Source organism: Galleria mellonella, unplaced genomic scaffold, assembly GCF_026898425.1.
Source record: "Galleria mellonella isolate WM207_F2 unplaced genomic scaffold, CSIRO_AGI_GalMel_v1 utg80, whole genome shotgun sequence".
Lineage (NCBI taxonomy): Eukaryota > Metazoa > Arthropoda > Insecta > Lepidoptera > Pyralidae > Galleria > Galleria mellonella.
The window spans coordinates 695,822-717,591 of NW_026442157.1; the positions used below are offsets into that span (position 1 = coordinate 695,822).

The 21,770-nt window shown below is 36.2% G+C and overlaps 1 protein-coding gene across 1 annotated transcript in view; it reads left to right on the forward strand.

The window, feature by feature from the left end:
* LOC113519569 (5-hydroxytryptamine receptor) overlaps positions 1-21,451 on the forward strand; it is a 136,008-nt gene extending 114,557 nt beyond the window's left edge. The window contains exons 4-6 of the mRNA XM_052901791.1: positions 12,306-12,439; positions 18,648-18,757; positions 20,210-21,451. Coding sequence (XP_052757751.1) covers positions 12,306-12,439; positions 18,648-18,757; positions 20,210-21,131 — 1,166 coding nt within the window. The 3' untranslated portion in view covers positions 21,132-21,451. The remainder of the gene's footprint in view (positions 1-12,305; positions 12,440-18,647; positions 18,758-20,209) is intronic.
* The last annotated feature ends 319 nt before the right edge of the window (positions 21,452-21,770 follow it).

Genomic DNA, 21,770 nt, shown 5'->3' on the forward strand with positions numbered 1-21,770 from the left:
ACTTGATGGTATTCTCTACCAGTCATCTGTTAGACATAACTAGCTTTTAACCGCGACATCGACCACGTGACGGGGATAAAAAGTAGCCATTTATCCATTTAGAATACAATAGAATAGAATATGTTTATTGCCCGAAAAAAACACATAGTTACAACAGAAAATACATATATAAACAGAAATCATATATATAAGAAGTGTCTCACATTAGGCAAAACGAACTGGCTCAGCTGATGCTGTAAGTGTCCCAGTGCAATGTTAACCAAAAATAAAAATAAAACATACAAACCGATACAACTGCCATTGCATGTTACTAGAACCTGCCCTTTATCCTTTCCCATCCCATATAATACGAGTATTAACTACATAATGTTTAATTAGATTGTTAAAGAGCTAAGAGGTAACAAAGAAACTCATTTTTACATTTATAAGTAAAAATATAAAAAGTAGAAGAACACAAGAACGCTTTATAGAAGTGTAATCAAAGAAACAATACAAAAATTCAAATAAAAAGAAATATAAAAAAAGGGCTAAAATATGTGACTGCCAGCAACAAACACAATAAGGTGGCCCTTATTGCTGAGAACTGTTTTTTCAAGAAAACCTCAGGCTAAGGGATTTTATTTGTCGAACAAGTAGGAAAGCAAATGTAAACAAAATAATACTTACTAATATTACAAATGTAACTGTGTAATTCCAGGGGAAAAGGGATTGTTAGCAATGGAGTTTGACAGCCCCATTGTTAGCAATATGCCCTATTAGGTCGACCTCCACGTGGTTCCCACTGGAAACCATCGTGAACAATTCTTATTGAATTCGTCACGATGGACTAACTGACCTGCTTCATCCTCACCTATCATCCTTCACTGGTGCGCCGCCGGTGTATACCGATAGCGCGGGTAGGGTTACCATTACATTATCACCTACTAAAAAAAAACTGTAGTTCCCGGCATAGAATAGTCCATCCTTTACCGTGGGTATTATCAGAGGCGACTAAGGGAGCTTTATAGTCGAGGGATGGGCAGCAGAGTTCCTCTTAAAACATCGCCAAAAGCCAAACTACAGTTGTCAAACCACCTGCCAAGCGTGGCAACTACTGGCAACACTCCCCTTATGGGAGAAGCTATGTTCAACAGTGGACAGTTAATGGCTGATAAAACAAAAAAATGTTATAAATGTAAAAGTTGTGTTACCTTTATGCTGCTACATACCTATAGCTACTTTCTATCCCGATAGCGGCCGAAGTAGCGGGAAAAGGCTAGTAATTAAATAAAGAAAATTATTTACGACCGTATTTTAAAGGTGGAAATATTTTTAAAGTAAAAACATCTTTTCCGAAAATCTTGTTTGCTACTTTTCCTTTGTTTACATTGAAAAGACAATTTACCAACTTTTTTGAAAATACTTATAGGGGTGTTTAAAAAAATAAGCAATTTCCAGTTGAACACAGATAAGGGTCAGAGGAATTATAACTAGGCCAATAAATTGTCAAACTGTGGCATAATTGTTAACTTTTCTGGTTTAAAAGAACGGAGACGAGATTAATTTTAAACGGAAATAATTAAAAATTATTTTCCAAAAAAAAAGGCCTTAATTATGACAAAACCAGCTATCTTGGCCTAAAAATGAAACTATTGAAACGATTATAATAAAATTTATACGAGACCAATCTGTAAGTATATCTTTTCCGATAAAAAAAAATATTTTTTTAAATCAATTTACTTACTATTTGAATTTTATAGTATGTAATTTGAAAAATTAAGTAAAAATTATTTTACTCTATATGTCAATCGCTTTTGATATTTTCATTTTTTAATTGTATTTTTTACTTTCGTATTGATTTTATATTTAACTAAGGATCCGCCCCGGCGACGCACGGATACCATTTATCACAAGACATTGAATCTACTAAATACAAAGGTTTAATTAATATAGACCTTAGATTAATGATTGGTTTCGACGTAACGCGGCGGAGACCAATTATTTAATGTACATATAAACTTCTGTTTAAAATAAAAGTAAATAAAAACAAAACAAACGGTGGACAAGGAAAGCACAATACACCCATCTCCCTCGCGCCCCGTTATTGGTCCTTCGCGCCAGAAGGTAGGGATCAACGCTTCACCTAATGACTTGGAACGCTTTACTTTTATCGGTTTTTCTGCTAGTTATAGTAGTTATCCCTGTCGGAAGAATGTTCTTTTCCTAGTTTTTCCCGTGAATCTTTCCGTTTTTCTTTCTAAATGGCATGGAGCGATAGTTCGGTGATTACGAGGGACAGGATTCGTTTTTTTTTCTCCGCGAAACATATAAACGTTTGGATTGAACGTTGATGGTGGTTTTTCGGAATGTTTATAGCACAAACGGTTTTTACAAGCTTTTAACTTGGTTTCGTATGTTTTTCCAATCAAAATTGGCAGTCTATTTTTTAACCACTCTATGGCGTCCGATTTTGCTGAAATTTGGCATACTTATGTAAATACGATTACAATATAATATTACGGTACCATCGAGCTAGTCTGATGATGAAGATGAAAGACAAAAGATGGTCATAATAACATGTAAATTATGCAAGGAAAAACCTTTGTGTTTAGACTCGTTTAATTTGGCTTGACACAAACTATAATCGTGTGTGATACACAGCGTCTGATGATGAATTCTAAAAGCTATAGCAGCTTATATTTAAAATATTTTTTAATACATTTTATATATTAAAAAATGATAACCGTCACCTATAGACATGAACAGTATATGTAATGTAACAGACATTTATAAAGAACTAAAGTGACCGATTTACCCAAAGAATAAGCAAACTGAAGTGGCAATAGGCTGGTCACATAGCTCGAAAAACAGACAAATGATGGGAGAAAACAGATTCTTGAGTAGCGATATAAACAAACTCAGTATAGGACAATCTCCCATTAGATAGTGATGACCTCAAATTTATTGCAGGGAGTCAGTGGATGCAGGTGGCTCAGGACCGTTCTTTACGGCAGTCTATAGGAGAGGCCTATGTCCAACAGTGGACAAATAATGATTGAGATGACAATGAGCCAATTGACTTGATTTTATTCTCATCTATGAGTGTTACCATTATATATGTAATTAAGGTCACCATTCCGTTGCCACAACACAAATAAAAACAATTGTACAATTTTGTGGTCGTCACACAACATGAATTATTTTGTACACAAAAGTAATAATTAATTCAATTCTACAACACTCGGTAATATCAATACGTATTGAAAATGTTATTGTTCTCCCCGGAGGCTCGGTTGCCATAATGAAAACCACAATGGTATCGTAGCGGCCATTCGTTGTATCCGTTCGTACTCTCATTGAACGATGGCAATACTAAATTCGTTTAGCGTTATGTCATCAGGTTACTTCCAGCTGACTTCAAAAAGAAGTTCACAATTCGATTGTATTTTTCTTTTGTGTTCTTTGCCTCATTACTCCGCCAGTTGTAAACCGGTTTGGAAAATTCTTTTTTTTTATTACGTTACGTACGTAATACGTAACGTTTAATTGGAATTCTATCAAAATCGGATCAATAGTTTTCAAAAGCGTTCACGATTGAGTCGCTTTTCCTTTGGTGCAATATATTTGTTAGAAGCGGATTACAGGTCAAGATTTTCTGTAGGTACCTAGGATTTGTAAAGTGGTTATTTATTCATTAATTTAAACATTCATTCATTCGTTAATTCACTCATTCTTTCATTTATTCCTTCTGAAAAGAGTGAACGAGAAAAGAACATTAATTAAAATAATAGAGAATAGAAGAGGCAAAATGCTGGGCGACCTTATACGACATGACGATTTTTTAAGAACATAGTAGAAAGAAAATAGAGGGCAAAAGAGGAAGAGCAAGACCGAGGAATAACTAAATGAGACAGATAAAAGAAACACTAGGTGTCATGTCGTATAGGGAGGTCAAGGATATGGCCTGGGATAGAGCTGGCTGGAGGAAGATGCATGAATTAGTTGCACCGACAAAACTCTTAAATGAAAAGAGATTATTCACCATCATCATTTCAGTCATTATCCGTCCACTGCTGGACATAGGCCTCCCACATAAACCGCCATAAAGAACGGCCCTGAGCCATCTGCATCCATTGACTGCCTGTAATGTACTTGAGGTCGTCACTATATCTTGTGACAGGTCGTCCTACACTACGTTTGCCCGTACGGAGTCGCCACTCAAGAACATTTCTTCCCCATAGGTTGTAGGTTCTTCGAGCTATGTGACCTGCCCATTCACTTCAACTTGCATATCCTTCGGGTTATGTCGGTTACTTTGGTTCTATTTCAGATATCCTCATTTCAAATTCTATCACGCTAAGAAACTCCGAGCATAATCCTATCTATAACCCACTGAGTAAACTGAAGCTTTTCATCATCAATCATGTAGGACCATGTTTCGGTTCCATAAGTCATCACTGGCAACGCGCACTGCTTAAAAACTTTCTTCTTTTAACTTTGAGGTATTTTGGATGTAAAGACGTAGTTTCGTCGGATACATAATAATTTATTGTTTTTTTTTTTTTTATGATGGGTGAAAATGGTATGGTAACTCCGCCTGCGCTAACGGGATACGCTGACGGAGCACCAGTGAAGGGTGATAGATGAGAATGAAAACAGGCCAGTTAGCCCACCATGATGAATTCATAAGAAATTAACCATGATAGTTTCCAGGGAGAACCGCGAGGAGGTCGACCTGGCTGGGTATATTGCTAGCATAATAATTATTGTTACATTTTAAAAAAATCTATTTAAAGTAGATCTTAATACAAATACCTATAAAAAGCGCATACCACATTCGAAATTTGAATTACGTACTTGAACAACTAAGAATAATCAAAATATCAAATAAATCGTCATAGTCGTAGAATACCGACGGATCTTTATATGTAATATTCGTCAGATCCGTCAGTATTCTACGACTGTGACGAAATGTCCGTTACATAAGAAAAATGTCACGATATAACAATAGCGTTCATTGTTATGCCATGAACATGGAGTGTGCAATTTCACTGTAATAATACAATATTGTATCTATTCAGTACAATTTGTATGTTAAGCTCGTGTCTCGCGGGATTGAACTATTACTATGTGGGCTTATGTCGTCTCAGTACTATAAATAGCTCGTAATATCTGTCAATGAAATACTTGAAGTGTTCTCCTCGATATGTAATATTAGTTTTTACCCGTGACTTCTTCTGCGTGGTCGGATCATGTTGACTGACCGGAATAAAAAGTGACCTATATATCCTTCTTCATTCTCTATAATATGTCTAGAACAATTTTTTTTTTAAATGAATGGTAATGGAATGGTAACCCCACCCGCGCTATCGGTATACACCGGCGGGGCACCAGTGAAGAATGAAGGTGAGGATGAAGTAGGTCAGTTAGCCCATCGTAACGAATTCAACAAGAGATGTTCACGATGGTTTCCAGGGGGAACCACGTGGAGGTCGACCTAATAAGATATAATAGCTAGCAATAGGGCTGTCAAACTCCATTGCTAACAATCCTTTTCCCCCCCATTCAGAACAAATTTCATAGTGATTGGTTAAGACATTTAGGAGATAAAAAATAACAAACAAATAAATTTTCACATTTATAATATTAATAGGGATAATAAATATATACACAAATTTAATTTCAAGCTAACTTTTCATCCACTATTTCGTACGCATGGATTTCAGAAGTAGGACCACGGAAGATAGATGGCGTGTCGATATAAACAACATATGCGAGATTTTAAATTAGATCTTTAAGAACACGATTGTGAAAATTACATCCAATTTGGTGTAGTAGTTTTTGCGTGATTTAAACGATAAATAATCATCATCGTCATCATCTTCCAGCCGTTATTCCAATTATTTGGAGTCAACATTTATACCTATATCATGTGATATGTATCCAGCCTGCCTGTCGTCAACCCTCCTTGGGAATGCATTTCTTGGTATACGCCATCTACCATATGGAGAGAAGACCCAAAAAAAGAGAGAATCATTAAGAGTGAATAAAAGGGATGTTGGTAAAAAAAGAATGCAGGTTTTATAGGGAAAAGGGAAAAGGGGCACCGCAGTTGCATACCCATACGCCCTTACTCTAGAACAGGACAGATCACTTGAGAAGAACGTCCCTGGGAACTAACTAAACAATAAATACTTATCAATATTGTAATATCGATAGCATATAATACCGGGATAGGTATCCAAGTTACTGTAGACTCCATCGATATTCTGAACTCCTGGGAAATCTATAAAATTAACGTCTATTGTTCTCAACATATTTTATTAAGCGTGACTTCGTATTTTCGCTGTGGAAATTATTACAAAAGGACGAGTTATGTTACTTACTGTGATATTTCATAAATAAAATTTAATAATAATAATATAATGACACTAAACTTACAAGATGCGCTACATCACACCATTACAAACACATACACATACATACATAGCTATTAAGCATTAACGTAATATATATTTATGTATAAATGTATGTGTGTATGTATATATAATGTATAATAGTATAAATTAAAAAGCAAATATATGTGTATATAGGCATGTGTATCTGCATATTTGCATACACACATGCAATAAAGAGTTTGGGGGTCTCAGCTTCCTTTTATATAAAGTTTTTGGTATGGGTTGTCTGAGAAAACTGGCAAATTAGCCAAGCAGAAGTATAATAATAATATAAAATAGCAAGTTTCATAGTTAAATATTGCTGATGTCATGTTTCACCTTTAAGTTGAAATTTTCAATAATCCTTTTATAATGGATGCTCGATAATGTCAGTATACACATTATAATATTTACGTCCGATGTATATACGAGTATATATAAAGGCTTGGAGGTTGACCGGATAGGGCATAATACTACTAGTGAGCCACTAGTCCCAATTTACTAATAATTCCTTCTTCTCCCATACAGAGGCCTACCATGAAATCATGAAATGTTTTCCTAAATTTCGAGGTCGGACGAAATACAAATTTGTTAATTAATTACATAATATATCCTATTTAAAAATGTTAAAATTACGTTCCATTATACTTTTATGGTAGGATTAATGACGAATGAAATGTTAAACTCCATTTATGGGGTCGATTTCTGTATGAAAAAAAAAATCACGAAATGGAGTCCAAAAATTCGAAATATTATTTCATTGTAGACACCCTGATATTTAGATCAGATGCTTGAATAAAAATCAGTAATTAAGTAACCTATACAAGTTATTATTATGTTAATAGGAAATAGGGGCAATAGACTTCCATCTTTACATTTCCGAGGACTTAGCCAAAGGCGAGGATCGAGAATGCGGTTTCACTATACGCTGAGTGAGTTAGTTACGGCTTATTTAAATTTTGCTTACGTAAGCGATAAAATTATATTTCGCCGTGTACCCCAGTAGATCCGTATTTGAACCACGTAAGCGAATTTAATATTCCATCGGTATCAATAAACGGTTGTTAAATTATTATAGATTTTATGAAACAATATTCGGTGTAATCATATAAATAACTGCTACTTTTAAATATTATCACAGTTATTAATAAATAACAGGTGTGATTTTCGCTCCTAATGATTTAATATCCCATTGACTACTCGCGTTTGCTATTAAAAATCAAATGCGAATATGATTTTTACGATCAGTGTGCTAAAGCCTCTATTCGCTCGTTTTTACGATCCAGCGGGTTGTCTGCTGCAATTTCATTTCACTATTAATAGAGCGCATCCGATGGCTCACGGGTGCAGCGAAAATTTGTGATTTTACATAATGCTATTTTAAAATAGTGTCATGATTTTTCATATGATATGCTATTTTACACACACACACATATATTTATTATTTCAATATTGACTAGTGTTAACTCTCTACTGCTGAACATAAGTTTTCCCTGCAAAGGGAGTTTTGCCAATAGTTGCCACGCTTGGCAAGCGGGTTAGCAATCGCAGTTAGGCCTTTGAGGACGTTTTAAGAGGGATGCTGTTACCCATCATTTGCCATATATGTATATATATTATATATACTTGTAAAATATTACAAGATTAGTTCAATAACAATTATTTTCCAAAAATAAAGAAGCTAATTTTGAAAGTAGTTGCCAAATATGGTATAAATTATTTAATAATTTTTAAAATTCTCACACAAAAAAATTAAGGTTTTTTTTATTTAACTTGCGAATAGTAAGATCTTTATACAAAACAAACTAAACAGGAAATTGCTTAGTCACATAACTAATAGGTAGGAAACTATAACTGGGATGAAACGATAAATCGACCGACTATATATTGTACATATATTCATAGATAAATTTAGAATACAATACAGCAATACAGATTACAATACAGCATACTGCATATAAACTAAGCGTAGGCGATATAAATCATATCGGTGTAACGGTCCAATATCCAATATCTAGATATGGAACGGAACGCAAATTGTGTATTGGATTTTGCTATAGTACTGACTGACATCTATGATTGAAACACTTTACAGGAGATAACTCAATACAATGATATCAATATATATAACTATATATATAGCTGCGTACTATATGTTGTATATCTGATTCCAAGGAATACACTAGCGCTTGAATCTGAAACCTTAAAAATAACAATAGCCTGAGATCCCCTCGCTGACTTTTGGAGGTTTTTTTTATACCACAAAGCTGGCAAACAAGCATACAGTCCGTCTGTCAGTCAACGATCACTGTAGTCTGTGCACGCCTTTAACACTAGGGATGTCACGTGCGCGTTGTCGACCCTGAAAAAACCTTAATATGCGCTTTTTGAAAATACTATAGGGAAAACCTAAGCTTATTTCACAGCTTGAGCATTCGCTCGACCGTTTAGGTTTAAGTGTGTGAGGATGAATTCCCTATCAATGGCGAGTGATGCGATGATAAAAGGTGGCTGTAGGCATAATTTCAAACAACTCCTCAGGTACAAGGTTTTTTAATTAAACTTGGTTTATATTATTCATTCTTATTAAGATTATTGTCGATCGAGACAAGTAGATGTTAAAATAAACATATTATCAATCGACTTCGAAAAAGAACGAGGTTCCCAACTCGGCTGTATCTTTCTTTATGTCTCCACTCTACCTCACATAGTTGCCATTTAAAAATCTTTTTATAAATTAGAAATGTTTGAAACTAATAGAATGTACCCGGTTTGCCTGCTTTTAATAGCATATATATATATATATATATATATATATATATATATATATATATACATACAAGCCGGACAAGTTTAAGACTTATTATTACATTATTGTGTTATTTATAATGAAAAATACTCGACCACAAAAGTTATGAAAGGAACATCTTGTCGAAGTTTTTCCAAGAGTAGTTCCTTTTTGAAGTTCTCCTATTGGAACAACCAAGAGACTATAGTATGGAGTTCTTCAAAAAGGGATAAAGAGGTTTCTTCAAGGTCGCCAACGCGTCTAATGTCCCTAGTATTGCAGACGTTCATAGGCTACGGTAACCGCTTACTATCAGGTGGATCGTGGGTTTGTTTGCCATCTTAGTGGTATAAAACAAAATAAAACATGTCAAAATACAAATTTTCCAAACTGTGCACAAAGTTTTCTATTATTATTTTATTTTCCGAATTTTACGTTCCATTCCCTAGATTCAGCATAATACATTGTAAGTATTTACTTTTAGGTACGGTACTACGTTTGTCAGCAAAAAAACCTCGCCTGTGAATTTCATTACATCATTACAGCCATTTTCCAGAACCCTTATTATATTCTCGTATTATATAATAGAATACTTTTATTACAAAATATCCTTAATATGTGGTGTAATGCGACATCAAAGAACTAAGCCCTCGACCCTTATTCTTACGGCCTTCTTAACAGCCCGGATAGCGTATACAAAAGGAGGGTTCACAAGTCTTGTTAATTAAAAATAACTCAATAAAACTTCTCAATTCAAGCCTTTTCTTCCTTTAAAAGACTATTTAAAAAGTTTAACGTATTACAAGTTAAGGATTCTTAATATTTTCAAATAGTATTTAAAGAATATCAAAATATGCATTTTGAAATTATGAAAAGTGCTCATATTAAACAGGGTGGAAAGGTATTTATTTATGCTTTTGTAGATACACTTTTAATATAGATATTAGGTTATAACAATAGGCGGACTTATCCTTTAAAAAGATTTCTTTGAGACAAACTTGAGAACCGGAAAGTAGAAAGTTATAGAAAGTATATAAAGCATAACATATATAGTGCAAAAATAATATGACAAATTATATATTAATAACTATATAATTAGTAACAGTCTAACGGTTAACCTATAATTAATAAAATTGTAATAACTATTAAACATATCGTCATAGTCGTAGAATACTGACGGATCTGACAAAGATTACATATAAAGATCCGTCAGTATTCTACGACTATGACGATATAAGTAACTCAACTGTTAATTGTACTGTAAAATCTTTTAATTTGAACTTTGAAGACATGAACATTTAGATGAGGAATTCAAAGTCCTACTAGGCTTTGCACTGTAAAAGATTTTGTAACTAATGGGACTTGTAAATAGGTAATGATAGAAATCCAATGTATGGTATTTTAGACAACGCAGTGATTGTTAGTAATGGGGACTAACAGCCTTACTACTAGCAATATACCCTGAGGTCGATATCCTGTCAGGTAAACATACTTTGTCAGATCGACATTCACGCAGTTTCCCCTTATCTTATTTTATTTTTCGCATATGGGGTCAGCTAACCTGATTCACGTGGACCCATATGGATCTTTTATGCTTCCCCCTGCTTTATACCATCATTTCATAGATCCTATGTGTTACCCTAACGATATCCCGCGGTTTAAGATATCTGTAGTCCCCTGGCTCTGGATAAGCCGTTCCCAGTAGACTCATACACAACCAACGCAATGCCAACGAATCGCAGTTGTACATCAAGTGTTCCATGGATTTCAATTTCTTACCACACAGTATGCACAGTGTGTCCGAGAATAGACCCATCTTGTATAGTATATGTCTTACTGGTATATGTCCAGTCAAGGCACCCATAATGAGTCTTGCCTATGCCTTGCCTTGTCTGCAACCGCTATAGATGAGTTTATCCCATCCCCCAGTTTCCCCTGGATACCGGATACTGGATGTGATTATTTTTTGTTAAATCCGGTGATACCTACGTATCACCGGTCACTGGTGTCCCGCCATCGTATACCGATAGCGCAGGTGGGGTTACCATTCCACTATCATCCATTAAGAAGACATTGCCACACGTCGATAAACTAAACTATAAACGCTGTTATTAAGCAATTTATGTACTACGACGGGTTAAGTTCTAAGCACAATACAGCTTAGTCTTAATCCATAATGAGCTTATATTCTAACTAAATGCAATTAAACTTCCGTCGAGTAATAGAGCTTCTTGTAATTTTAGAGTAAGGATACAATAGTATACTGTGTTATGTCCATGGTACTGCTCATGTCTATAGGCGATGGTTACCACTTACTATCAGGTGGGCCGTCAGTTTGTTTGCCATTCTAAGTGGCATAAAAAAAGAAATAAAAAAACGTGTCAATATTCCTTACTACTAGGGAAATAAAGTGTATGTAACTAGCTCTTTCCCGCGGCGTGGCTTAACAAACTCAATTGATGGCTAGACATAGGGATTACTACTAGCACTAGATGAATTATGATGAATTTTGGTACAGAGATAGATGGACTCTGGAGATGGTCATAGGCTACTTTTTCTCTTGATCAGTAAAAATATTTCGGTCATACGGACGAAGTCGCGGGTAAAAACTAAAATTTTTAAACGTGAATTTGCCATTGCTGAACCTAAGCCTTCCCCATAAGGGGAGTTATGCCAGTAGTTGCCACGTTTGGTAGATGAGTTCACAACCGCTATTAGGCTTTAAATAATGTTTTAAGAGGGACACTACTGCCCATCCCTGGACTATTAAGTTCCCTTAGTCACGCCTTATGATATCCACGGATAAAAAAGGGATGGCCTACTCTATGTATATACGGTTTCTTTTAATATATATATATATATATATATATATATATATATATATATATATATATATATATATATATATTATTCATTGCACTAAAACATACAGTAACAACAATAAGTTAATAACAATGTTAGCAAAGGCGAACTTATCTCTAAAAAAGATCTCTTCCAGTCAACCTAACACAGTGGTATAGGAAGTAGTGAGTGGGCAGTATTTATATATATAGTAATTAAATATATTATATTTTTTTTAAATATACAATTTCTTTTCCCAGGTAATGTGTTCGTGATCGCTGCTATAATAATCGAGAGAAACCTGCAGAATGTCGCCAATTACCTGGTGGCGTCGCTCGCGGTCGCAGATCTTATGGTGGCCTGCCTTGTCATGCCACTCGGAGCTGTCTACGAGGTATGAACATATCCTATGATCCTCATTTCCTAAGGCATAAAGGTATAACCACATCTGAGGGGAGAAGAAAAGATTGTTTTTTTTTTTTTTTATACAACTTAGAATGACAAACAAGCTGACGGCCTACCTGATGGAAAGTGGTAACCGTCGCCTATAGACATGAGCAGTACCATGGACATAACAGAGTATACTGTTTCGCCCATGATACCCCCCATGCGTTGCGTTGTAGAGATTAGCAACCCCATTACTAGCGATAAACCCTATCAGGTCGACCTCCCATGGTGCCCCTCAGAAATCATCGTGCTGAAATCCAGGTGCATCATCATTACGATGAACTAACTAGCCTGCCTTTTCATCCTCATCTATCATCCTTCACTGGTGCCCCGCCAACGCAGGCGGGGTTACCATTTCAGTATCATCCATAAAAGAAAATCTTCACAAACGTTCATATTTACAACATTAATAGAATGATTAAACTATAATTTGAAAATTAAAAAAGTATATTTTTATGCCACTTGTTATAGGAAATAAATAAACTAATAGCTCATCTCATGGGTATAGATAGTGGTAACCGTTGCCAATAAACATGAACAGCATCATATGCGTCACAGGATATGGTCAATAATTTTCCCTTAGTATTAAATTGACTCCTCTGGATACGACTGAAAGTTGGTTTGACCCGTATTTTTCTCCTTTGCGCTTATGCCCCGGATATGTCCAAGCCACCAAAGGTCAGAGAGGATTTCTGGGATAGTGTAAGAGAGATTATGACTAAATGTAAGGAGAATGAAAGAATTATTTTGATAGGTGATTTTAATGGCTGGGTGGGAATCCGTCGCGATGGATATGAAAGGAATTTAGGAATGTTTGGAGATAAAAGAGTGAATGAAAATGGTGAAAGTTTATTAGAAGTATGCCTGGAGAGAAATCTGGTGGTGACTAATACTTTGTTTAGTCACAAACTGATTCATATGTATACATGGCAAAGGCAAACTGAGAGAAGTATGATTGATTTTGTAATTGTGGATGAACGATTGAGAGCGAAAGTGAAGGATACAAGAGTCTATCGTGGTACGAATGTCGGAACCGATCACTTTTTGGTGATATCGAGAATAGGTGGCTTATTCAATAAATGGCGACATCGTCCACGTGTTCGTATGTCAGAAATAGAAAGAGTAAGAGTAGAGAGACTGACAGAAGAACAGGTTCGAAATCAGTATCAAGAAAGATTGAATGAAAGATTTAGAGAGCTACTGAAGAAAGATAACTATGAGATAGAAGAATTTTGGAAGGAATTTAAATGCGGAGTCTTTGATATAGCTACTCAAATTTGTGGTGTAAGTAAGAGGAAGGATGTTAAGATATATATATATATATATATATATATATATATATATAAAGAAAAATATATGGATTTATATATATATATATATATATATATATATTGAAAAAATTGCAAAAGAGAAGTATGATGTAATGAAAAAGAAAGTTAAAGAATTAGTAAGCAAAAAGAAAGAGGAATGTAAGGATGAGTACGAAAGGAAATTCTCTAGAAATTTTCGAGCTAATCAAAAGCTTTTCTGGCATTTAGTTCGAACAGCTAGAGGTAAAAAGAGAGATCCGAAAATGGGCGTGATAAGGGATATGGATGGTAATGTTATCACGGAACAAAAGGAAGTCTTAGATCATTGGAAGAGATATTTTGAAAGTTTATTTGAACGTGGAAGTGAAAGAAAGAATGTTGAAAATGAAATAATGGACGAAGAAGTTGACAGTGAAAGTGATATAAGTATGGATGAAGTAATGAATGCAATGAAGATTATGAAATTTGGTAAAGCAGCGGGATTCGATAGAATATCTGCCGAAATGCTTAAAGAAGGTGGAGAAATCATTGTAAACCTGCTGTGTCTGCTGTTCAATAAATGTTGGCGGTCCGGTTGTGTTCCAGGTGACTGGAGCAAAGCTGTTATTGTGCCACTATATAAAGGCAGCGGGTCACAGCAGGAGTTCAAAAATTTCCGCGGAATAAGCCTTCTTAGTGTTGTAGGCAAATTGTATGCTAGGATTTTGATTAAAAGAGTGATGAATGAGACGGAAAGTAAAATTTGGGATGTGCAAGCAGGGTTTCGAAAGGGTATGGGATGTACGGATCAAGTCTTTTCCTTAAGGTGCATAACAGAGAAAACCTTAGCTCAACATCAGAAGGTTTTCTGCGCCTTCATTGACCTTGAAAAGGCTTATGATAGAGTGGAGAGGAATGAACTGTGGTCAACACTGGCAATGTATGGGGTGAGCAGCCATTTGATACGGGCATTCAAATCTTTATATAAGGATTCAAATGCCTGTGTCAGAATAAATGGAGTCTATACGGACTGGTTTGGCATTGAACGCGGTGTTAGACAGGGCTGTGTAGCGTCTCCTTGGCTGTTCAACCTATTTATGGACAGTTGCTTGACCGATTTGAAAGGATCTAATTGTGGATTCAGGATGAATGAGTCTCTGTTTAAGACTCTTTTATACGCCGACGACCAAGTGCTTTTTGCATCGTCGGAGTATGAATTACAACAAATGGTGACTATAATGAATGAAGCGTATGCAAGAAAAGGTATGAAAATAAATGCGAAGAAGACGAAGGTAATGGTTTTTGAGAGGAATGAAAGTTTAACGGCATGCCAGATTATGATAGGAGATGAAAAAGTAGAGCAAGTGAGTGAGTTTCTATATTTAGGTTCTTTGTTTACGAGGGATGGGAAGTGTGACAGAGATATTGAGAGGAGAGTAAAAGCGGGAAACAGTGTTAACGGTGCACTGCTCTCGATTATGTCAAGTAAAAATGTATCGAGCAAAGCTCGCCTTGCTATAATTCAAGGAGTACTGACACCAACACTCATGTATGGAAGCGAATCGTGGGTATGGCAGAAGAAGCATGAAAGTAAGATAAATGCTGTACAGATGAGAGCTTTGAGAAGTATGTGTGGTATTACTTTAAAAGATAGAGTAAGAAACAGTGTGATTAGAGAGAAGTGTGGACTGAAAGACGATGTAATGACAAAAATTGAAAAAGGAATGTTGCGTTGGTTTGGTCATTTGGAGAGGATGGATGAAAGAAGAATTACGAAAGAGATTTATCGATCAAGAATGAATGGAGATGTCGGTAGGGGCCGCCCTAGACGGACGTATGTCGACCAAATAGGCGACGTGCTGAAGAAGGGCCAAATTAAAAGTACCCGTAACCGACGAGCGTGTATGACAAGATTGATGAATGTGGAAGAAGCGAAAGAGGTTTGTTTGAATCGAAGCATTTGGCGTTCCATTGTTTCTGCCTACCCTAATGGGAGACAGGCGTGACAGATATGTATGTATGTAAATTGACGTGCGTGCAAATTAAATTATGCACTTTTTCAAATATTTTTTAACGAATCCTCTAATTAAAATTCAAGTCCCGCAACGCAATACATATACATTTTATTCAATTTGTCAGTTGGTTACCCTTCGTGAATGTTTAAAAACGGACGACAATTTGCCTGGACCGTAGTCAGGGGTGGCACAGGGCCAATACGAAATCTAGACTGGTAAAATCTTAACTTATATATCTATTTTATATCTTCAGGTGGGGATATAAAACAGACCTCTAAACAGACACGACTCTTTTCCCATTTGTGGTATAGTCAGAGACAATCGTTAATAATTAATGTAACTACGAACGAATCATTTAAAATCTTTTTATACGGATATTTTTTTTTTTTATATACAACTTAGAATGACAAACAAGCTGACAGCCCATTTAATGGACAGTGGTAACCGTCGCCTATAGACATGAGCAGTACCATGGACATAACAGAGTATACTGTTTCGCCCATGATACCTCCCATGCGTTGCCATTCCTGAGGATTCAGATGTTATTCCTCTGTACGATGTAAATTCACGCCATATCCCACTCTTCAAACCGAAACACAGCCATGCAAACACAATTGCTTCACGATAAAAACACGAATGGGACAGAGGTACCCAAGTAAACGACTTTTGTACAAAGTCTCCCTCTGGTAAACTCCCTTATTTAAATTTTATTGATCAATAAAATGTAGTACAAAAAGTAGATTTAATGCTATAGGCATTTCCTTTTCTTTCGACATTCTAAGTTGTATAAAAAAAAAGTCAATAAGCATATGTAATTTCTCGTTTTTTTATGATTCAAAAGATTTATCCATAATATAAATGTCTGAATGTCTACTAAAAAGTCATCCAGCCCCCCTAAGTCCGGCACTGGTCAGTATCGCGTAGTCTGTACAAAGGTATAATGAACAGATATATCTGAATGAAAAATACATCGCCCTACGAGAGATGTAGCTTTTTATTTTTAATAACATTAACTGAGAGATTTATGTATGTACTCCGTTATGAATTAGTCTTTTGTGTCGAGTGATTTTTTATAATATTTATTTATTTTACACTTAATAAAGTACCGCAATTTATTTGAAAAGTGTAAAATAAATAAATATTTATTTATTTATTTTACAATGGTGCAATAGCACCATTTATAAAATAGTAAATACATTTAATTGTAATTAGGTAATAATAATACAATTTAAATTTAATAATAATACACACAGAAATTGTGATCTAGCTAATGGCACATATTATGACTAGGAAATGCTGTTTCTTATGATAGATTTAGATTTAGATTTGTCTATTTGCGAGAACATTGTTTTTTACAGATATTGATCTATTAGGTGAAGTACAAATGTTCGCCTTATATTCTAAAGCTTGCAAAATTATTATTGGGTACAAGATACATTACATTTAATACATACATATAAGTGCTAATTAATAATGGAGTACAAATTATGTATGTCATTCTGTAAATGTCCAGACCACTTTCATATAGAATTGGTATTTTAACTAATTATAAACTTACCCCCTTATTTCTAATAACGTCAATTCCTAAAAATTTCTTTAAAATTATTTTGGCTATTAAACTGCTATTGCTATTTTCTGTCTCTCTTTCTCTCTCTTTTTGTGTTAAATTCCCAATATTTTTTTATATGACTAAGAATGGCAAACAAGCTGACGATCCATTTGATGAAAAGTGGTAACCGTCGCCTATAGAAGAGCAGTACTATGGACATAACAAAGTATACTATTTCGCCCATGAAACCCCCATGCGTTGACATTCCTGAGGACTCAGGTGTTATTACTCTGTACCCTGTAAATACACTGCAAAAATCCCACCCTTCAAACCGAAACATAGCCATGCAAACACACTGCTTTATGGTAGAAACACGAATGGGACAGGGGTGCCCAAGCAAACGACTTTTGTACAAAATCCCCCTCTGGTAGTTGTCGATGTACTTCAAATACATTACAAGCTAATTACTCATTGTATCGCCTACGAGTATGACGTACAATTAACTACTCACTAAAAAAGTGACAAAGAAGTATAATATTTAATATAGGTTTGTAAAAAAGTTTAGTTACTACGCATTACTAGTCGTTTCCCGCGGCGTTGCCAGCTTCTAACTATGTAATTCCCGTATATCATTCCCATTTAAACTTTACATGAATCCGGTCTTACATTGTATTGTATACTTAAATGATAATTATAATACGTATCTAATATCTTCACAAAGTTTCAGCCAATTCAACTAATCGGTTATTTTATAGCATTTTATATGTGATTCTAATATATTCTTTATTGCACTAAAACATACAGTAACAACAATAAGTTAATAACAATGTTAGCAAAGGCGAACTTATCTCTAAAAGAGATCTCTTCCAGTCAACCTAACACAGTGGCATAGGAAGTAGTGAGTGGGCAGTAATAGTGCTAAACAGAAATTAAAATAAATATTTACATAAAAAATAATACACATATATATATATATATATATATATATATATATATATATATTCTATAGATTAATAGAAATAAACAACACTAAATGTTAAGTGGAGCAAATCGAAACGCATTAGTGAAAACCGCATTCAAATTGGTTAAGCCGTTTCTGAGATTAGCGTGCCCAAATAAACATACATACACACAAACAGACATACAAACAAAAATTCTAAAAATCATTGTTTTGAGTTCTATTGTGTTTATAAAGCCCATATAATACTTTTTCTAATATATCTTCCATGTACAGACAGCAACCAGGTACGATTTTATTATATGTATTGATTGATATATTAATTCTTTTTATTTCTCCTCCAGGTCAGCCAAGGCTGGATCCTGGGGCCGGAACTATGTGATATGTGGACTTCCAGCGATGTTCTTTGCAGCTCCGCTTCTATCCTGCACCTTGTTGCTATTGCTACGGACAGGTAAACATTTACCTTTATTGGAATTTTTTTTTGTACCACTAAGGTGGCAAAAGCATACGGCCCACCTGATGGTAAGCGGTTACCGTAGCCTATGAAATTGTCCTCTTTTTTTACAGCTATGGAAAGGCATTTTAACACAATGTAGCAATCGAGTCGCCTCATTACACGTATGTTTCACGTTAACCTGGACTTTAGAAATTTATCTATGATAGGCGTAACTTAAAACTACCCCTGGTATACTCGTTGAGCACTAAGTTCCCGGGCTGACTCGAAAAATTGATGAGAATTGATGAAAAAGATGGGGTTCTACAAAAGGGGGGTATAGAGGTTTCTTCAGGGTCGGCTACGCGCGCGTAATACCCCTGGTATTGCAGGCATTCATAGGCTACGGTAACCGCTTACCATCAGGTGGGCCGTATGCTTGTTTGCCATCTCAATCGTATAAAAAAAAAATTAACTACGTTCATTACTTGACCATATAAGATCTAATTTGCCGCGTGGTCCCGGTATATAATAGGCCACCCCTTTCCAATCCCGTGGGTGTCGTAAGAGGCGACTAAGGGAGGGCGAGAGATGAGCAGCAGCGTCTCTCTTAAAACATCTCCAAAGCCTAACTACGGTTGCCAATCCACCTGCCAAACGTGGCAACTACTGGCAAATCCCTCCATTAGAAAGGCTATGTTCAGCAGTGGACAGTTAAAAGCTGATATGATGATGATGATGATATGATCTAATAGCAACCATTAGGGGGGAAAGGGATTGTTAGTGATGGAGACTGAGAATCCCATTGCTAGCATTATACCCAACCAGGTAGACCTCCTCGCGGTTCCCCCTGGAAACTATCATGGTTAATTCCTGATGAATTCATCATGATGGGCTAACTGGCCTGTTTTCATTCTCATCTATCACCCTTCACTGGTGCTCCGCCAGCGTATTCCGTTACCATTCTATTTTCACCCATCAAAAAAAAATAGCAACCAATAAGAAAATATCAGTAATAAACATTTTCACTAATAGATAATAAATATATTAGTAGTATTTTTAATATTTACCCCTGAGAATCAAATAAAAAAAATGTATATTGATTAAAAACCATAGGGATACTTTGTACAAAAGTCGTTTGCGTGAGTACCTCTGTCCCATTCGTGTTTCTACTGTGAAGCAGCTGTGTTTGCATGACTGTGTTTCCGTTTGAAGGGTGGGATATGGCGTGAATTTACAGGGTACAGAGGAATACCACCTCAGTCCTCAGGAATGGCAACGCATGGGGGGTATCATGGGTGGAACAGTATACTCTGTTATGTCCATGGTACTTCTCATGTCTATAGGCGACGGTTACCACTTTCCATCAGGTGGGCCGTCAGCTCGTTTGCCATTTTAAGTTGTATAAAAAAATTCTACCATCTACAGAAGAAGAAAAAAAGGTCTAAATATACTTTCTTTTATTTGCAGGTACTGGGCTGTGACAAACGTTGATTATATCCATATGCGCAATGAGAAGCGAATCTTTACGATGATTGTGCTGGTCTGGGGAGCGGCGCTTGTAGTCTCGTTAGCCCCACAACTGGGCTGGAAGGATCCAGACTACCTCGCCAGGATAACGCAACAGCAGAAGTGCCTCGTGAGCCAGGACCTCGCGTACCAAATCTTCGCAACTTGCTCCACATTCTACGTTCCACTGGCTGTTATCCTAATACTGTACTGGAAGATATTCCAAACGGCGAGAAGACGTATTAGACGGCGAAGGGAGCCGCCTCCGCCGCGTCCCACGTCCGCTGACGGAGCGCCCCCTTCAGGGCGTCCAGTGCAATCAGCGAGGGACAGGAGGTTCGTGAAGAAACGGTTCCTCAACCTGAAGAAATGCAATCAACGAACCCGCGCGGAGACTTTAGCTGCCGCACTGTTGCTGACAGAAGGACAAAGCACTTCCACAGTGGATACGCTGGACGACGAGCCTCGTACCACGGCTTTCACCATAAACGAGAAAGTGCCACCGCCAGTTTCTCCAGAGAAGTCTTCCTCGACCGTTACGAATGGATCGAAACCGGAGCGTTCCATCATTCCCGCTCCCACGCAGAGAGAAAAGAAGGAATCTTTAGAAGCAAAGAGAGAGAGGAAGGCAGCGAAGACGCTAGCAATCATCACGGGAGCGTTTGTGTTCTGCTGGCTCCCATTCTTCATTATGGCCCTGGTGATGCCAATTTGCCAAACTTGTGTGATTAGTGATTACCTGGCCAGTTTCTTTCTGTGGCTCGGCTATTTCAATTCGACGCTAAACCCAGTCATCTACACTATATTCAGCCCCGACTTCCGCCAGGCGTTCGCTCGAATACTTTTCGGGACTCACCGGCGCGGGCGGAATAAAAAGTTCTAACGAAAATGTCCCTATTATGTATATAACTGAGTCCAATACAGAGACTCCCAGAGACTATGTTACTTCACTAATTGTATTATATTTCAATGCTTTCCTGTATGTTATACATACTACAGTTTGTAGTGAGTGTAAATACGTTTAGCTGAGATTTGTAAATACTATAAAGATATATATATATAATAGATGATGTTGACAATTGTTTTTTTTACGCGTTATAGTATTATGCAGCCGCGTGGGAGTCGCTCGAGAGTCCAGGGCGACTCCGCCGCCAGCTCTTATGTTGTTTCCGGTGACATTACGAAATAAATATTTAAATTATATCAAAAGACGTTCTTTTATTTACTTATTCTATATATATCAAGAAAAATCAATCCGTTCGTGTACTCACAACACATAAATACATTAGCCCCAAGACTTTATTTCTTATTGCATTCCATAATGTAGTTGGCAAATATTGAAGCAGATCTAACTATAAGCCTTATTCGGTACAGCAATAAGGAGAGAGGACTACCTTTTATGCTTTATAAAAATAGCTAATGAATTTAAAATTATATTTTTTATGCAATTTAAAATGGTAAACAAGCTGATGGTCCACCTAATGGAAAGTAGTAACCGTCGCCTATAGACATGAGCAGTACC